Consider the following 20,435-nt stretch of genomic DNA (forward strand, 5'->3'; position numbering starts at 1 on the left):
CCGTTCCATAAAAATGGAGCTCTATAGGAGAAAGCCCTGCCTCCAGCTGTTTGCTTAAAAATTCTAGGGACAATTAGGAGGCCTGCGTCTTGTGACCGTAGCGTACGTGTAGGTATGTACGGCAGGACCAAATCAGAGAGATAGATAGGAGCAAGCCCATGTAATGCTTTGTAGGTTAGCAGTAAAACCTTGAAATCAGCCCTTGCTTTGACAGGAAGCCAGTGTAGAGAGGCTAGCACTGGAGTAATATGATCAAATTTTTTGGTTCTAGTCAGGATTCTAGCAGCCGTATTTAGCACTAACTGAAGTTTATTTAGTGCTTTATCCGGGTAGCCGGAAAGTAGAGCATTGCAGTAGTCTAACCTGGAAGTGACAAAAGCATGGATTAATTTTTCTGCATCATTTTTGGACAGAAAGTTCCTGATTTTTGCAATGTTACGTAGATGGAAAAAAGCTGTCCTTGAAATGGTCTTGATATGTTCTTCAAAAGAGAGATCAGGGTCCAGAGTAACGCCGAGGTCCTTCACAGTTTTATTTGAGACGACTGTACAACCATTAAGATTAATTGTCAGATTCAACAGAAGATCTCTTTGTTTCTTGGGACCTAGAACAAGCATCTCTGTTTTGTCCGAGTTTAAAAGTAGAAAGTTTGCAGCCATCCACTTCCTTATGTCTGAAACACATTCTTCTAGCAAGGGCAATTTTGGGGCTTCACCATGTTTAATTGAAATGTACAGCTGTGTGTCATCTGCATAGCAGTGAAAGTTAACATTATGTTTTCGAATAACATCCCCAAGAGGTAAAATATATAGTGAAAACAATAGTGGTCCTAAAACGGAACCTTGAGGAACACCGAAATTTACAGTTGATTTGTCAGAGGACAGACCATTCACAGAGACAAACTGATATCTTTCCGACAGATAAGATCTAAACCAGGCCAGAACTTGTCCGTGTAGACCAATTTGGGTTTCCAATCTCTCCAAAAGAATGTGGTGATCGATGGTATCAAAAGCAGCACTAAGGTCTAGGAGCACGAGGACAGATGCAGAGCCTCGGTCCGATGCCATTAAAATGTCATTTACCACCTTCACAAGTGCCGTCTCAGTGCTATGATGGGGTCTAAAACCAGACTGAAGCATTTCGTATACATTGTTTGTCTTCAGGAAGGCAGTGAGTTGTTGCGCAACAGCCTTTTCTAAAATTTTTGAGAGGAATGGAAGATTCGATATAGGCCGATAGTTTTTTATATTTTCTGGGTCAAGGTTTGGCTTTTTCAAGAGAGGCTTTATTACTGCCACTTTTAGTGAGTTTGGTACACATCCGGTGGATAGAGAGCCGTTTATTATGTTCAACATAGTAGGGCCAAGCACAGGAAGCAGCTCTTTCAGTAGTTTAGTTGGAATAGGGTCCAGTATGCAGCTTGAAGGTTTAGAGGCCATGATTATTTTCATCATTGTGTCAAGAGATATAGTACTAAAACACTTGAGTGTCTCTCTTGATCCTAGGTCCTGGCAGAGTTGTGCAGACTCAGGACAACTGAGCTTTGAAGGAATACGCAGATTTAAGGAAGAGTCCGTAATTTGCTTTCTAATAATCATAATCTTTTCCTCAAAGAAGTTCAGGAATTTATCACTGCTAAAGTGAAAGTCATCCTCTCTTGGGGAATGCTGCTTTTTAGTTAGCTTTGCGACAGTATCAAAAAGGAATTTCGGATTGTTCTTATTTTCCTCAATTAAGTTAGAAAAGTAGGATGATCGAGCAGCAGTAAGGGCTCTTCGGTACTGCACAGTACTGTCTTTCCAAGCTAGTCGGAAGACTTCCAGTTTGGTGTGGCGCCATTTCCGTTCCAATTTTCTGGAAGCTTGCTTCAGAGCTCGGGTATTTTCTGTGTACCAGGGAGCTAGTTTCTTATGAGAAATGTTTTTAGTTTTTAGGGGTGCAACTGCATCTAGGGTATTGCGCAAGGTTAAGTTGAGTTCCTCAGTTAGGTGGTTAACTGATTTTTGTCCTCTGGCGTCCTTGGGTAGGCAGAAGGAGTCTGGAAGGACATCAAGGAATCTTTGTGTTGTCTGTGAATTTATAGCACGACTTTTGATGATCCTTGGTTGGGGTCTGAGCAGATTATTTGTTGCAATTGCAAACGTAATAAAATGGTGGTCCGATAGTCCAGGATTATGAGGAAAAACATTAAGATCCACAACATTTATTCCATGGGACAAAACTAGGTCCAGCGTATGACTGTGACAGTGAGTGGGTCCAGAGACATGTTGGACAAAACCCACTGAGTCGATGATGGCTCCGAAAGCCTTTTGGAGTGGGTCTGTGGACTTTTCCATGTGAATATTAAAGTCACCAAAGATTAGAATATTATCCGCTATGACTACAAGGTCCGATAGGAATTCAGGGAACTCAGTGAGGAACGCTGTATATGGCCCAGGAGGCCTGTAAACAGTAGCTATAAAAAGTGATTGAGTAGGCTGCATAGATTTCATGACTAGAAGCTCAAAAGACGAAAACGTCATTTTTTTTTTTGTAAATTGAAATTTGCTATCGTAAATGTTAGCAACACCTCCGCCTTTGCGGGATGCACGGGGGATATGGTCACTAGTGTAGCCAGGAGGTGAGGCCTCATTTAACACAGTAAATTCATCAGGCTTAAGCCATGTTTCAGTCAGGCCAATCACATCAAGATTATGATCAGTGATTAGTTCATTGACTATAATTGCCTTTGAAGTAAGGGATCTAACATTAAGTAGCCCTATTTTGAGATGTGAGGTATCATGATCTCTTTCAATAATGACAGGAATGGAGGTGGTCTTTATCCTAGTGAGATTGCTAAGGCGAACACCGCCATGTTTAGTTTTGCCCAACCTAGGTCGAGGCACAGACACGGTCTCAATGGTGATAGCTGAGCTGACTACACTGACTGTGCTAGTGGCAGACTCCACTATGCTGGCAGGCTGGCTAACAGCCTGCTGCCTGGCCTGCACCCTATTTCATTGTGGAGCTAGAGGAGTTAGAGCCCTGTCTATGTTGGTAGATAAAATGAGAGCACCCCTCCAGCTAGGATGGAGTCCGTCACTCCTCAGCAGGTCAGGCTTGGTCCTGTTTGTGGGCGAGTCCCAGAAAGAGGGCCAATTATCTACAAATTCTATCTTTTGGGAGGGGCAGAAAACAGTTTTCAACCAGCGATTGAGTTGTGAGACTCTGCTGTAGAGCTCATCACTCCCCCTAACTGGGAGGGGGCCAGAGACAATTACTCGATGCCGACACATCTTTCTAGCTGATTTACACGCAGAAGCTATGTTGCGCTTGGTGATCTCTGACTGTTTCATCCTAACATCGTTGGTGCCGACGTGGATAACAATATCTCTATACTCTCTACACTCGCCAGTTTTAGCTTTAGCCAGCACCATCTTCAGATTAGCCTTAACGTCGGTAGCCCTGCCCCCCGGTAAACAGTGTATGATCGCTGGATGATTCTCAAGTCTAATACTGCGGGTAATGGAGTCGCCAATGACTAGAGTTTTCAATTTGTCAGAGCTAATGGTGGGAAGCTTCGGCGTCTCAGACCCCGTAACGGGAGGAGTAGAGACCAGAGAAGACTCGGCCTCTGACTCCGACCCGCTGCTTAATGGGGAAAACCGGTTGAAAGTTTCTGTCGGCTGAATGAGCGACACCGGTTGAGCGTTCCTACAGCATTTCCTTCCAGAAACCGTGAGAAAGTTGTCCGGCTGCGGGGACTGTGCCAGGGGATTTATACTACTATCTGTACTTACTGGTGGCACAGACGCTGTTTCATCCTTTCCTACACTGAAATTACCCTTGCCTAGCGATTGCGTCTGAAGCTGGGCTTGTAGCACAGCTATCCTCGCCGTAAGGCGAGTACAGCGACTACAATTAGAAGGCATCATGTTAATGTTACTACTTAGCTTCGGCTGTTGGAGGTCCTGACGAATCGTGTCCAGATAAAGCGTCCGGAGTGAAAAAGTTGAGTAGGAAAAAAAACAAAAATATAAACGGTAATTAAAAAGTAAAAACCGTAAATTTGTCAGGTAGCAAAACAGGTTGGCAACAAAACGCACAGCAACTCAAAAACAAGTCTGCAAGTCGTGACCGGAAATGACGTTGTCTATAATTGTCTGGAGACAACCATAGTAGTAGTAGTGATGTTTTGCAGAGGTATGCAGAGGTATGCATATAGGTATGCACATCATCTACCTACGTTATATAGGTATGCACGTCACCTACCTACGTTATATAGGTATGCACGTCAGCCTTTACATGGGTTTTGCACATCGGCATTAAATTAAAATAAATCGGGCCAATGCCGATGTTGGCATTTTTAGCTAATATCGTCCGATTCAGATATGCTTACCAATATATCGTGCATCCCTACTATGCTCCTATAAACCAATGAGGAGATGGGAGAGGCGAGATTTGCAGCGCCTAAAGCATCACCAATAGAACCAAGATCTATTTTAGCACCTGGCTATGCAGACGCTCGTTGACGTGCGCAAGAAGTGTGGATGCAATGACTGAATAACATGTATGTGGTCAGCATGTTAGACTGAGAGTCTAATGCATTAACACTGCACACGATTGAAATGCTGCATGCCAAGATAGACCAGAGAAAAGAGACTGTTGATATTGCAACCACACAAGTCAAAAGGCGTTTCAGCAGTATGAACAAAATTGAAACTGTTTTTAACATCCCTGTAACTGTCACTTCTGCGGAGAGATCATTTTCTAAACTAAAACTCATAAAGGCCGGAACCCTGAACCTAACGACCCGGAGAAAACATTTGATTACAAAATAGTTGGACTTCAGTACACCAGGGAAGTCTCTCAAATTGGATTTCATTTACCTTGAATATTGCAGCCCATTTGTGTAGGCTGTTAGCCATATAAAACCTGCTGAGTTCAACAATACATAGTGGCTGAATTTATCCTCAAGCCGACTACTTTTTTCATCAGTGTTAGGCTATTTGATATGTATTTATTTTTAAGTATATAAATAGCATCTCAACACTGTATATTCTGTAGCTATATTCTGCATAATGAAACAATCCATATAAAGCTACTGTTTTGAGGGTGGACTGACTGAATTATTTGGCATTAATAGACTGGTTTTATGCACAACTTTCTATCCAAGCTGGAAGGGAGCGTGATGTCATGAAGGTTTGGGTGGCCTATACAGCACATTTGTGCATATATAAAAAACGATCTACTGGTATCTGATAAGTATGCTGTTTCGCTTTGTGAAATGTTAGGCTTAACATGAGAAAATGACCAAATAGGCCTACCAATATACATGTATCCATTACCTAAAGCAAAGGTTAGCCCTGGCACAGCAGAAGGCCAATCATCGATAGGCATGTCCCAATTTCAGCACCATGGACAGTGGTTGGTAGGCCATACTAGTAGTATATTTTTATTTTAGGGAGGGGGAGAGAGCCTTAAGCCAGTGTCTGTGACATAGCAAAGCAATTTATTTAACAATGCAAATACAAAAATGACATTTGGTATAGGCATTCCTCAGACGATATGAAAACAAGGGGATCCCATTTCAAGTGTAACCAGGAAGCAAGTTATTGTGCACATTATAAATGGCTGCCATAATAGCTGGTATTTGAACAATAAAAACTGTCATGCAACAGATAAACGCCTGGTACAAACATTCCTCAGATTATATGAAGACATCCTAGAAGGGGTACTCATTTAAAAATGTACCAAAATGTCCGCCAAAGGAGATGGAAATGAATCCCTAGTCATATTTAAAACAGCTTATGACGTAACATTTTCACTCAAAACAACATGACATCAAGTCATGCAACAAACGTATTCCTTAAATTGTGATTAGTGAAGAAAAAAATATTTAGGGTCCTGTTTCCCATGGTGCTGGGCCGGCACCTGAACGAATCAGATGGACAGCCATTTGATTTCCAAGAAGGGGCTCCTTTTACCCCACGGGACCTTTGTGTTTTAAATGGGTTTTATAGTAAAAACATGTCATTTAACTCTAAACATGTATTCCCTTATAATGTGGAATGAACACAGCCAGTCATGACGTTTTCATCTGATTGTCAAACAAATCACTTAAAAAAAATACAGCAGGTCACCTTCACACCTTTGTCCAAAATAATTCCAGCATCCGAACAAAACACTGCGCGCCCGCCAACTTTAAAAAAATTCACAAGTGGCTGACACTACCTCATTAGAGAAAGCATCTGAGCGAGCAAAACAACGCCCCCTCGGTCTTACCATATGCATCCCATGTATCTGATGCTGTCTGACCAAAAAGAGTATGACATGCCACACTCATTTCGGCCAGACAACAGCAGACACAGTGGGGCAAAAAAGTATTTAGTCAGCCACCAATTGTGTAAGTTCTCCCACTTAAAAAGATGAGAGAGGCCTGTAATTTTCATCATAGGTATACTTCAACTATGACAGACAAAATTAGAAAATAAAATCCAGAAAATCACATTGTAGGATTTTTTATGAATTTATTTGCAAATTATGGTGGAGAATAAGTATTTGGTCAAAAACAAAAGTTTATCTCAATACTTTGTTATATACCCTTTGTTGGCAATGACAGAGGTCAAACATTTTCTGTAAGTCTTCACAAGGTTTTTACACACTGTTGCTGGTATTTTGGTCCATTCCTCCATGCAGATCTCCTCTAGAGCAGTGATGTTTTGGGGCTGTTTCTGGGCAACACGGACTTTCAACTCCTTCCAAAGATTTTCTATGGGGTTGAGATCTGGAGACTGGCTAGGTCACTCCAGGACCTTGAAATGCTTCTTACGAAGCCACTCCTTCATTGCCCGGGCAGTGTGTTTGGGATCATTGTCATGCTGAAAGACCCAGCCACGTTTCATCTTCAATGCCCTTGCTGATGGAAGGAGGTTTTCACTCAAAATCTATTGATACATGGCCCCATTCATTCTTTCCTTTACACGGATCAGTCTTTCTGGTCCCTTTGCAGAAAAACAGCCCCAAAGCATGATGTTTCCACCCCCATGCTTCACAGTAGGTATGGTGTTCTTTGGATGCAACTCAGCATTCTTTGGCCTCCAAACACAACGAGTTGAGTTTTTACCAAAAAGTTATATTTTGGTTTCATCTGACCATATGACATTCTCCCAATCTTCTTCTGGATCATCCAAATGCTCTTTAGCAAACTTCAGACGGGCCTGGACATGTACTGGCTTAAGCAGGGGGACACGTCTGGCACTGCAGGATTTGAGTCCCTAGCGGCATAGTGTGTTATTGATGGTAGGCTTTGTTACTTTAGTCCCAGATCTCTGCAGGTCATTCACTAGGTCCCCCCGTGTGGTTCTGGGATTTTTGCTCACCGTTCTTGTGATCATTTTGACCCCACGGTGTGAGATCTTGCGTGGAGCCCCAGATCGAGGGAGATTATCAGTAGTTTTGTATGTCTTCCATTTCCTAATAATTGCTCCCACAGTTGACTTCTTCAAACCAAGCTGCTTACCTATTGCAGATTCAGTCTTCCCATCCTGGTGCAGGTCTACAATTTTGTTTCTGGTGTCCTTTGACAGCTCTTTGGTCTTGGCCATAGTGGGGTCTTTTATACTGATAACAAGTTCAAACAGGTGCCATTAATACAGGTAACGAGTGGAGGACAGAGGAGCCTCTTAAAGAAGTTGTTACAGGTCTGTGAGAGCCAGAAATCTTGCTTGTTTGTAGGTGACCAAATACTTATTTTCCACCATAATTTGCAAATAAATTCATTAAAAATTCTACAATGTGATTTTCTGGATTTTTTTTCCCTCATTTTGTCTGTCATAGTTGAAGTGTACCTATGATGAAAATTACAGGCCTCATCTCTTTAAGTGGGAGAACTTGCACAATTGGTAGCTGACTAAATACTTTTTTGCCCCACTGTACATGGCTACATTTACTGGAGACAGAGGGGGTGCTGTTTCGCTCGCATGGATGCTTTATCTGAGTTTGATGCCTGTTTCTGTTGGCACACGTTTGTCAAATAAATATATTTCATTTGGATGGTCAAGGAGGTAGGGCGGGCCAGACCCCATAAGGCCTGCCCATAACTCCGACCCTGAGTGGATGACAATCCAGCATCATTTTGCTGCCACACATCAGGAGTTCTCTGTAAACTTGGTCAGCCTCTGGTAAGAGTGTCATCAAAGGTGTCCAGGAATCAACTGGTTTAGTCCATCCTGTACTTTCTGGTGAAAGTGCCAATTGGATGGTTTTCAGACTTGTTGACAAAATGCTTGCTTGGTACACTGCTCTGTTTGAATGTTGTAGCAGGGCAGCCTGTGATGTTCTCCATCTAGAATGACCTATTGGAGAAGAGCTTCTTCCTCAGATCATTGACACAATCTAGGCTGGTTGTCTCATCATAGAGAATACCGGTATCTCTCAAAGAATGTGAAAGTGGACAAATCCAGATCATGGTGTTGAAATGGTTCAGCTGCCGTGGAAACAAAGGCATCAGTCCCCTCTGGGCATTTCCATGTAAAAGGACCCATGAGCAGCAACATGTAAAGTTCATAGGATATAAAAGAAATGGTGCTTATATAAATGTAGTAGTTCTAAACCTGCGACTGCCTCCTCCGCTCTACCCTAGTGACAGGGTGCTTCAACAAAGTACTGAGTAAAGGTTCTGAATACTTATGTAAATTTAGTAGTTCTAAACCTGCGACTGCCTCCTCCGCTCTACCCTAGTGACAAGGTGCTTCAACAAAGTACTGAGTAAAGGTTCTGAATACTTATGTAAATTTAGTAGTTCTAAACCTGCGACTGCCTCCTCCGCTCTACCCTAGTGACAAGGTGCTTCAACAAAGTACTGAGTAAAGGTTCTGAATACTTATGTAAATTTAGTAGTTCTAAACCTGCGACTGCCTCCTCCGCTCTACACTAGTGACAGGGTGCTTCAACAAAGTACTGAGTAAAGAGTCGGAATACTTATGTAGATGTGACATCAGTTTATTTTTAATACATTTGCAAAAATGTCAAAAACCCTGTTTTTGCTTTGTCATTATGGAGTGTTGTGTGTACAGTCAATTGATGCGGAAAAAAAACAATTTCATCCATTTTAGAATAAGGCTGTAACGTAATAAAATATGGGGGGAAAAAAATCAAGGGGTATGATCAGTGTCTTGCATGTAGAGGATGGGTTCTAGTAGAAACAGAGCCCCTGTCCAGAAACAACCCCTTCCTATAGGAACTGGTGGAGATCTGAGAGGGTTGGACAGGTTTAAGCAATATGGTGAAATTCTATTGATGCATCCTATCAAGTCCTCTCAGATCTCTACAAGTGTCTAAAGGGGAAGGGTTGTTCCTGGAAAGGAACAGACACATATTTCCATAATAATAATTTATTATTCCAACTAGCCACAGACCAACCAACATCCCAGCCAGCAGAAGGGTTTACTAGTTAGCTACATACATGATTTCATAAATAAATGTTAAATCAACAAGATTCTCAGCTTTAAAAAAGAAAGTGCATTACACTCCCTCGGTTGTTCCATGGACATATGGGTCGGTGTTTGTACCATTGTCATTATGACATCATCAATATGGGACAGAACAGTGGAATTATCTGGATGGATACACACAGTTGTCCAGACTCTGTAAATCATGCTGTTTAAACAGTGCAGTAACAAAGAGACTCTCTGGCCAGTACAGTTGAGTGTGACTGGCTACGTCCCAATACACTGGCTTATGTTTCCTCCTCCTCCTTTCCTACAGATCACTAGCTAGATTAAGCGGTTAGAACTCGTTAGAAATGTTAATAGCATAGCCATAAACCTTTTTCAGTCCCCTCATATCAGTTGATATGATATATGGCTGGGACTTTTTCCTGACAAAGTGACCCGACTAGGAAAACCTCCAGGTCTATAACTAAAGCCTGGAGTTTTCCCTGGTCTGGTCTCGTAGAAGGAAAGGGTTATGACGAAAGGAAGAGACAAAGCCTGTGAGCCACAATGGCCTGGTATGACTGGGTCATTCAGGCCAGCAGAGGGAGACAAACACACCGTAAGCTCTGGGGACAACAGACAAAATGGCATCCTATTTTGACCAGGTGGGCCCTGGTCAAAAGTAGTGCACTATATAGGGAAAAGGGTGCCATTTCAGATACAGAGAGTCAACCTCAACAGGTACGGAACCAGTAGCCCTATGAAATGAAGAGTGGAGTGATTCTCATCAATAGTGTCAAAAAACATTATAGTAAAGATTATGTTCACCTCACTAACTTTATATGAAATGATTACACAGTTCTCTAATCTCACACACGGGTACGGGGAAATTACCTGCGAACCACTAACATTTCAAAACAGACATCAAGGGACAAACCTGAGTCATTCAGTCACACACACACACTTTCTCTCCCTCTGACACACACACAGACAGAACTTAGAGTGAAATAATCAGTACAATACGTAAATAAGCTAGGAGAATAGCTTTTCCTGCTGTTTCAAAGATACACAAGCTGTTAAAAATTCACACACACACACTGAGAGGATACCTGGATCATAGTGGGTTATAGGAAGAAGAAGCACTTGTTTGAATTCAATACAAATCTCAAGCACCACCCAGACCAGTGAAAAATCATTAGTAGGAATCATAGAAAGATTCAGAGTGCAGAAAGTGAGTGAACAAACCAGCGACACACTGCAGTTATCAAATGGCGCCAGGTCAACAACCAATATATAAGATCTCACATCAATAACCGACTTCTGGTTTCCTATTCTGCTTCTCCCAATACAACCACCAGTGTCCCCACCACCTCCTCAATCACGCACGCACGCACGCACACTCTCTCTTCAGGTAGTAGTAATAATCATCAACATCATCAGTTCCTAATAGTAATAATAAATAGTAATAGCGACAATAAACAGAACCAGTCAAAGTCTCAGTAATGTCACTGGTGTTAATGTTGTTGTTGGCCAGTCAGCCCACTAGGGGGAGTCCTTCCTAAGTCTGTGCCTCTGGTAGGGGTAGCCCAGGCACGCAAGGTGCGGTCGGAGGAGCAAGACCATTCGCCCCGCAACAAAGCAGTCCCTTGGTTGCCGTGGCAGCTGAAGGGTCACTGATGCCCCCCCCGTTGAGGTTCCGGTAGGGTCGTCGGGGCGGAACGCGGCGAGGGGTCGGCACCCCCTTCAGGCACACGGATGGAAAGCTCAGACCAATCAGACAGCAGCCCGGACAGGAAATGACCTCATCTTGTTCAGGGGCGGGGCCAGCAGGGGGGCCCGGGATTGCGGTGCGGTAGCCGCTAGCCCTCCAGCCAATCGGACGGCCGACGACCACCATCGCCGAGATGTTGTTGTTGTCCAGATGAGGGAGAGGAGGGAGGGAGGAAGGGGCATTGGAGACTGGGTGACGCCAGCCGTTAGGCTGCAGAAACAGGGAGGAAGAGGACGAGGCTGGGTGTAGTAGATGTCTCCCTGGTGTAGGGACAGCGCCCTCTAGTGTGTCAGGAGACCTGCTGCAGTCCATAGGCTCCCCCAGAGAAAAACCTTCCTCCTCTTCCTCTTCCAGAGGACCCAGAGACACCATGTCCAGAGGCAGCCCTGAATCATCTGACACGTCCTCCACCATCCCTCCCTTCTCCTTCCTCCTTTCATCCTCCACCATCCCTCCCTTCTCCTTCCTCCTTTCATCCTCCCCCTCCTCTTCCTCCTCTTTCCCCAAGCGCTGCAGGTCGGGGTCCCGGAGGAGGGAGAGGGTTCGCCCCGGCTCAGGGGTGCAGGGGAGAGACTGGCAGCGTCGGGGGGGCCCGCGGAGTAAGAGGTTTCCCCTGAGGGGGGGAGAGGCGCAGGTGTCAGGCTGCTGGGGAAGGGTGAAGGTCAGGGAGATGACAGACTTGCTGGGGGTGTCGTAGAGCTTGATGCGGCCCCCGTTCAGGTCCTGCCGCAGGGAGAAGGGGTTGACCCGGGCCGGAGTGCCGAGTGGGGGCGTCGTTGGTGGAAGCATTTCAGACTGGCTCCGTGACAACTGCTGGTCGCCGGGGCGACAGAGGGAACTCCGTCGTCGGTAGGGGCTGATGTGGCCAGTGGGGGGTTTTGAGGAGAGACAATCGCCCAGAGGGATGGCCGTCTTCCTCTCCTCCTCTCCTCTCTCCATCCCCTCCAGCAAGACCACTATCTCAGAGAATGAGGGACGTAACTTTGCATTCATCTGAGAAAGAGGGAGAAACAGAGTGAGGGGAGCAGGAAGAGTGTAAACAGTGCATACTTTTTCAAATGTATGGTTGGTTTTAGGTTGTCAATCTGTGCATTTACAGTAAGTACAGTGCCTTGCGAAAGTATTCGGCCCCCTTGAACTTTGCGACCTTTTGCCACATTTCAGGCTTCAAACATAAAGATATAAAACTGTATTTTTTTGTGAAGAATCAACAACAAGTGGGACACAATCATGAAGTGGAACGACATTTATTGGATATTTCAAACTTTTTTAACAAATCAAAAACTGAAAAATTGGGCGTGCAAAATTATTCAGCCCCCTTAAGTTAATACTTTGTAGCGCCACCTTTTGCTGCGATTACAGCTGTAAGTTGCTTGGGGTATGTCTCTATCAGTTTTGCACATCGAGAGACTGACATTTTTTCCCATTCCTCCTTGCAAAACAGCTCGAGCTCAGTGAGGTTGGATGGAGAGCATTTGTGAACAGCAGTTTTCAGTTCTTTCCACAGATTCTCGATTGGATTCAGGTCTGGACTTTGACTTGGCCATTCCAACACCTGGATATGTTTATTTTTGAACCATTCCATTGTAGATTTTGCTTTATGTTTTGGATCATTGTCTTGTTGGAAGACAAATCTCCGTCCCAGTCTCAGGTCTTTTGCAGACTCCATCAGGTTTTCTTCCAGAATGGTCCTGTATTTGGCTCCATCCATCTTCCCATCAACTTTAACCATCTTCCCTGTCCCTGCTGAAGAAAAGCAGGCCCAAACCATGATGCTGCCACCACCATGTTTGACAGTGGGGATGGTGTGTTCAGCTGTGTTGCTTTTACGCCAAACATAACGTTTTGCATTGTTGCCAAAAAGTTCAATTTTGGTTTCATCTGACCAGAGCACCTTCTTCCACATGTTTGGTGTGTCTCCCAGGTGGCTTGTGGCAAACTTTAAACGACACTTTTTATGGATATCTTTAAGAAATGGCTTTCTTCTTGCCACTCTTCCATAAAGGCCAGATTTGAGCAATATACGACTGATTGTTGTCCTATGGACAGAGTCTCCCACCTCAGCTGTAGATCTCTGCAGTTCATCCAGAGTGATCATGGGCCTCTTGGCTGCATCTCTGATCAGTCTTCTCCTTGTATGAGCTGAAGGTTTAGAGGGAAGGCCAGGTCTTGGTAGATTTGCAGTGGTCTGATACTCCTTCCATTTCAATATTATCGCTTGCACAGTGCTCCTTGGGATGTTTAAAGCTTGGGAAATCTTTTTGTATCCAAATCCGGCTTTAAACTTCTTCACAACAGTATCTCGGACCTGCCTGGTGTGTTCCTTGTTCTTCATGATGCTCTCTGCGCTTTTAACGGACCTCTGAGACTATCACAGTGCAGGTGCATTTATACGGAGACTTGATTACACACAGGTGGATTGTATTTATCATCATTAGTCATTTAGGTCAACATTGGATCATTCAGAGATCCTCACTGAACTTCTGGAGAGAGTTTGCTGCACTGAAAGTAAAGGGGCTGAATAATTTTGCACGCCCAATTTTTCAGTTTTTAATTTGTTAAAAAAGTTTGAAATATCCAATAAATGTCGTTCCACTTCATGATTGTGTCCCACTTGTTGTTGATTCTTCACAAAAAAATACAGTTTTATATCTTTATGTTTGAAGCCTGAAATGTGGCAAAAGGTCGCAAAGTTCAAGGGGGCCGAATACTTTCGCAAGGCACTGTATGTACACAGAGTCAATAATGCTTGCAATTATTATGAAGTCAGTCAATCTGTCAGGCTGTCAGTCAGTCTGCATCTTACATTGCAGCAGAGGACTGCAAGGTTGAGGAATGGTGTTGGACAGTCACCAACCAGGTTCTCAAAGGCATCCACATCTAGTCCAAAGTCCTGCACACACAGAGGATCATCATCATCATCTTTTCATGTAGCCGACTAGCTGTCAATCAGTTTGTCTGACTATGTTAAAATAATATACATGTTGTAGTTCTCCATCATATCAACTAGATGGAGACATACACTGTGATAGAGTTATCCTCATTAAAGTTGTAGTTCTCCATCATATCAACTAGATGGAGACATACACTGTGATAGAGTTATCCTCATTAAGGTGGAACTGACAGCATTTTATCAACATGAAATCTCATTCAAATCTGTTCATACAGTAAAAATGACATATTTTTTTAGAAGATTTCTGACAAGCGAGCACTTAGACATTGTCATTTTCACATTGTCATACATTCTTAGAATATTTGGGAATTACATACTGAATACTAAGTAAAAATAAATATGGAATGGAAAAGCAGCCTTGTGTTTGGACAATTAATAGGCCCTAATTAAATCGGCCATTCCGATTAAATCGGTCGACCTCTAGTCGTTACAGTAGTGAAAACACTGTCAGTTCCACTTTAAACCTCACATGTAGCTGGAACTGCTGCCCTGTACTGCAGTGATTAAATATCCAAGTCTTCCACTGCAGTTACATGTGATAATGTGCAATAAGGACAGGGAGGGCACTTATTTTCAGGGTCAAAGTGGAAAAAAAAAGTGGTGTAGAAAGGGTTTGGATTAAGGGTTTACACGGTCAGTTTGTTGTGTGATAGTATGAAACCATTGATTTAGGGTTGTGCGATCAGGGAAAAAGGAAAAGCATTGGTTAACTGTGTGCCTGTCATAAACTGTGGGGTTGTGTGTGTGTGTGTGTGTGTGTGTGTGTGTGTGTGTGTGTGTGTGTGTGTGTGTACCTCAGTGCGAGGTAGGAAGTCCGGATCAGCCTCTATCCGGGCGATGATCTCACACAGGATGATTCCATAGGCAAACACATCCACCTAAAGGTCAGAGTCAGCCAATCACATCTAATCAATAACATCTCACTTGAAATATCCACAATAATACACCTTGGAAGAGTCTGGTCATTTGCTAGCAGCATACATATTAGCAGGACCCACTAGACACAACCAGAAAAACACAGCAGGAACATGGAACAGTTGTCCTTCCAGATTGTTTTATAGCAGAGTATTGTTGCATTATATTACTGTTTGCTTCATCTAATGATGCACCCGGACCAGTGAGATAACAGCCAGGAAACAGTTGACTACTGTCAAAGATTTGTATAACTTAACTGAGATAAACCACAGCCTGTCGTTTCCAATGGAAACAAATGAGCCATAGTGTGCAGAACAAGCAAGGAGGTGGGCAGAGCCAAGCAGAGATCCCATTGGCTCATTCTACCATGCATTTGCATATGTTCATTAGGTAACGCCTACTCTGTAGTGCACGTGTGCAATAACTCAATTCGCCTTTGCACTCCTTCTAAACAATACAACTCTGGCAAAGGGTAAAGTCTACAAAACTTTGTTCACTCTTTTCATAACAGATTATAGTTGTGGGAACAGAAAAGTATTGAGATCAAATGTTTCATCGATGAGTAAATTAGCAGAATATCGCCCAAAATCCATCTTCTCCCACTGCCGTCCTCTGGGCTTCCTGTCATCACCATATTTGTTAGTGAGTGGAAACACCAACCGGATGCTTCATATTTATACATCCGGTGAAATGTCTGTCTCATTGTTCTATCTGTGCTTCTGTTAGTACCTTTTCATCATAGAGCTCTCCTCTCAGCACCTCCGGGGCCATCCAGTAGGGGGAGCCCACCACGGCCAGAGGCTGCTGATCAACCCCGTCACTGGAGGAGAGGAAAATAATACATTCATATAGAACACATTTATTCAAAAACACATTTATTTAAAAACAGAATAGAAGATATAATGCATTTAACTAACTCATCTAGACTGTAGGCTATATGTGCAGTCATGGTGGGAATATGGGGAGACAGTCATATAGTCCTCCTGTAATCTAGAGGAACGTTCTCATAGCACTAACCTGCAGTCTGGAATCTTCTCACAGCACTAACCTGTAGTCTGGAATCTTCTCACAGCACTAACCTGTAGTCTGGAATCTTCTCACAGCACTAACCTGCAGTCTGGAATCTTCTCACAGCACTAACCTGCAGTCTGGAATCTTCTCACAGCACTAACCTGTAGTCTGGAATCTTCTCACAGCACTAACCTGTAGTCTGGAATCTTCTCACAGCACTAACCTGTAGTCTGGAATCTTCTCACAGCACTAACCTGTAGTCTGGAATCTTCTCACAGCACTAACCTGTAGTCTGGAATCTTCTCACAGCACTAACCTGCAGTCTGGAATCTTCTCACAGCACTAACCTGCAGTCTGGAATCTTCTCACAGCACTAACCTGTAGTCTGGAATCTTCTCACAGCACTAACCTGCAGTCTAGAATATTCTCACAGCACTAACCTGTAGTCTGGAATCTTCTCACAGCACTAACCTGTAGTCTGGAATCTTCTCACAGCACTAACCTGTAGTCTGGAATCTTCTCACAGCACTAACCTGTAGTCTGGAATCTTCTCACAGCACTAACCTGTAGTCTGGAATCTTCTCACAGCACTAACCTGTAGTCTGGAATCTTCTCACAGCACTAACCTGTAGTCTGGAATCTTCTCACAGCACTAACCTGTAGTCTGGAATCTTCTCACAGCACTAACCTATAGTCTGGAATCTTCTCACAGCACTAACATGTAGTCTGGAATCTTCTCACAGCACTAACCTGTAGTCTGGAATCTTCTCACAGCACTAACCTGTAGTCTGGAATCTTCTCACAGCACTAACCTGTAGTCTGGAATCTTCTCACAGCACTAACCTGTAATCTGGAATCTTTTCACAGCACTAACCTGTAGTCTGGAATCTTCTCTGCCAGACCAAAGTCTCCCACTACTGCAGTGAACACACCATTCTCACAGCGTACCAGACAGTTCTATAAGAGAGAGAGGGGAGAGAGAGAGAAGAGAGAAAGAGAGAAGAAAGAGAGAGAGAGAGAGAGAGAAGAAAGAGAGAGAGAGAGAGAAGAGAGAGACAGAGAGAGCATATGAGTGTGTGTGAGATTAAATTAACAATTAATGCAAGATGAAGTGAAGGGAAGAGTTATTGTGTGTCTGTCTGGTCCCCTATATGCTCCTATCTCCTACCTTGGAGGTGAGGTCTCTGTGGAAGATGCCCTTGCTGTGGAGGTACTGCAGGCCACAGGCGATGTCCTGAGACAGACACATCCTCACCGACCACGACAGATACCTGTCACTGTCCAGCAGCTGCTCCAGGTTACCCCCGTTGATGTACTGTAGGTAACCATGACAACATCACACACAGTTAATGAGATTGAGTCCATTCCAGACACACAGATTCTGTGCATGCCTACACATATTACATGATCATTAACCCTACACTAAATTGATGTGGTTCCTGAGACGTTAAACATTTCCATAGGCATTGTAAGGATGTAATATTCTGTAGAGAACTTAGCCTGTTCTTTGCAGGCCTGTGTAAAATTTAATTTAAATGGAATGCAACCCTCATCTTCATTACTTTTTATGGCCCGTGTATACAGCCTATTCTGTTACCATGGACACTATTGTCTCTGGAAGATAAAATGCAAGGACTCCCTCCAGAGAGACAGAATCCGGATGAGTTTACCTCAGTTAGAGCATGGAGCTGGCCCTCCTGTACACACACTCCCAGGAACCTGAGCAGAGAGGGAGAGCATTCAAAACACACCGAAAACATCCAGAATACATCATCTACACAGCTAAAAACAACTATGTGATTTCAAACCTAGTTGACAAGAGGTATCAATGATTCCAATAATGTCTTACATTTGAAGAGAGTTTGTGTGTGTCTGTCCTCTGTTCTGATAATGGTTTTGCACCATTTTACAGGCTAGTTTTCTGCCCGTCCGTCTTTCCAGATGACATGTTGTTTTTAATTGACAGCAGTTGTGTCTTTTCCCTTGGGTGGTGCTGCTGAGAGTTGACGCAAGTTCTACCCACAGCAAAGGTAGGCTACTACCACAAAGATAAGAACCCCTTCCATCTGTGACAACAACACAGTGCTACTACTAAATGGTCTGAGCGAGGGTGACAGGGCAGCTGTGCAATGTGCACTGCACATAGCCAAGTGTGTACATTGTGCATGCAGTGTGTGTGTGTGTGTGTGTGTGTGTGTGTAGCTCTAGACATACCCAAGTATATTGGGGTGGCAGAGCCGGTTCATAAGCTGGACCTCCCTGAGCATGTTGGCCTTGTTGCTGGCCAGAGTGTTCATCTTTAGGGCCATCACCTGGCCTGTGATCCTGTGCTGCACCTGCAGGGGGAGACAGAGAGCAGCACTGCTTCAGACAACCATAGAGATTATTATTAAAATACAAATATTTAACCTTTATTTAACTAGATCAGTCAGTTAAGAATTGTATTTTATTTACAATGGCTCCTCTCTCTCAGATGGTGAGACAGAGGACTGGGTGGTATTCACTAGAGACAACCATAGAGATGAGGTGAGAGAGAGGACTGGGTGGTATTCACTAGAGACTACCATAGAGATGAGGTGAGAGAGAGGACTGGGTGGTATTCACTAGAGACAACCATAGATATGGGGTGAGAGAGGACTGGGTGGTATTCACTAGAGACAACCATAGAGATGGTGAGAGAGAGGACTGGGTGGTATTCACTAGAGACAACCATAGAGATGAGGTGAGAGAGAGGACTGGGTGGTATTCACTAGAGACAACCATAGAGATGAGGTGAGAGAGAGGACTGGGTGGTATTCACTAGAGACAACCATAGATATGGTGAGAGAGAGGACTGGGTGGTATTCACTAGAGACAACCATAGAGATGGTGAGAGAGAGGACTGGGTGGTATTCACTAGAGACAACCATAGTTTCACTAGAAACTAAATGGCAGAAAGTGGACCGAAACAGGGAGGGACTAACTTGAACCTGTCATTGTGAACAGTGACGAGTAGAAAAGTTGTGTACAACAGTAGTTATATAGGATGAGTCTTGACTAGAATACAGTATATAAAGGGAGTAAAACAGTATGGAAACATTACTAAAGTGACCAATGTAAAGTGACCAGTGCCGTTTGTAAGGTGCAGGGTAGAGTACCGGGTGGTAGCCGGCTAGTAACAGTGACTAAAGTTCAGGGCAGGGTACTGGGCAGAGACCGGCTAGTGGAGATGATTTAACAGTCTGATGGCCTCAGTCTCTTGGTCTTGGTCCCAGCTTTGAAGCACCTGTACTGTCTCCACCTTCTAGATGGAAGCGGGATGAACAGGATGTGGCTCAGGTCCTTGATGATGTTCATGGCCTTCCTGTGACACCGGTGCTGTAGGTGTCCTGGAGGGCAGGCAGTGTGTCTTCTTCACCACGCTGTCTATGTGAAGGGAAATTTTTTTATGTCTTTAAAAATAAATACAAATAATTGTAATTGTTTTTTACATTTTTCCTTTAATTTTTTAAAAATTTTGTGGTATCCAAATTGGTAGTTAGTCGTGTGCCATTGCTGCAACTCCCGTACGGACTCAGGAGAGGCGAAGGTCGAGAGCCGTGTGTCCTCTAAATCACAACCCAGCCACACTGCTTCTTGACACAACGCTTGCTTATCCTGGAGGCCAGCCGCACTGCTTCTTGACACAACGCTCGCTTAACCTGGAGGCCAGCCACACTGCTTCTTGACACAACGCTCGCTTAACCTGGAGGCCAGCCGCACTGGTTCTGGACACAACGCTCGCTTATCCTGGAGGCCAGCCGCACTGCTTCTTGACACAACGCTCGCTTAACCTGGAGGCCAGCCGCACTGGTTCTGGACACAACGCTCGCGTATCCTGGAGGCCAGCCGCACTGCTTCTTGACACAACGCTCGCTTATCCTGGAGGCCAGCCGCACTGCTTCTTGACACAACGCTCGCTTAACCTGGAGGCCAGCCGCACTGCTTCTTGACACAACGCTCGCTTATCCTGGAGGCCAGCCGCACTGCTTCTTGACACAACGCTCGCTTATCCTGGAGGCCAGCCGCACTGCTTCTTGACACAACGCTCGCTTATCCTGGAGGCCAGCCGCACTGCTTCTTGACACAACGCTCGCTTAACCTGGAGGCCAGCCGCACTGCTTCTTGACACAACACTCGCTTATCCTGGAGGCCAGCCGCACTGCTTCTTGACACAACTCTCGCTTAACCTGGAGGCCAGCCGCACTGCTTCTTGACACAACGCTCGCTTAACCTGGAGGCCAGCCACACTGCTTCTTGACACAACGCTCGCTTAACCTGGAGGCCAGCCGCACTGCTTCTTGACACAACGCTCGCTTATCCTGGAGGCCAGCCGCACTGCTTCTTGACA

The 20,435-nt window shown here is 44.3% G+C and overlaps 1 protein-coding gene across 2 annotated transcripts in view; it reads right to left on the reverse strand.

The window, feature by feature from the left end:
- Nucleotides 1-8,969: 8,969 nt before the first annotated feature.
- Nucleotides 8,970-20,435, reverse strand: part of LOC110498622 (dual specificity testis-specific protein kinase 2) — a 20,669-nt gene continuing 9,203 nt past the window's right edge. For both annotated transcript variants that reach the window (XM_090209553.1, XM_090209554.1), the window contains exons 3-10: nt 18,281-18,402; nt 17,737-17,785; nt 17,235-17,381; nt 16,941-17,023; nt 15,785-15,875; nt 14,935-15,018; nt 13,994-14,080; nt 8,970-12,180 (exon numbers count right to left, since the gene is read on the reverse strand). In XM_090209553.1, the coding sequence (XP_090065679.1) occupies nt 10,975-12,180; nt 13,994-14,080; nt 14,935-15,018; nt 15,785-15,875; nt 16,941-17,023; nt 17,235-17,381; nt 17,737-17,785; nt 18,281-18,402 (1,869 nt within the window). In that variant the 3' untranslated portion in view covers nt 8,970-10,974. The remainder of the gene's footprint in view (nt 12,181-13,993; nt 14,081-14,934; nt 15,019-15,784; nt 15,876-16,940; nt 17,024-17,234; nt 17,382-17,736; nt 17,786-18,280; nt 18,403-20,435) is intronic.

The sequence above is a fragment of the Oncorhynchus mykiss genome, chromosome 19 (genome assembly GCF_057628025.1).
Source record: "Oncorhynchus mykiss isolate SJ-2025 chromosome 19, ASM5762802v1, whole genome shotgun sequence".
Lineage (NCBI taxonomy): Eukaryota > Metazoa > Chordata > Actinopteri > Salmoniformes > Salmonidae > Oncorhynchus > Oncorhynchus mykiss.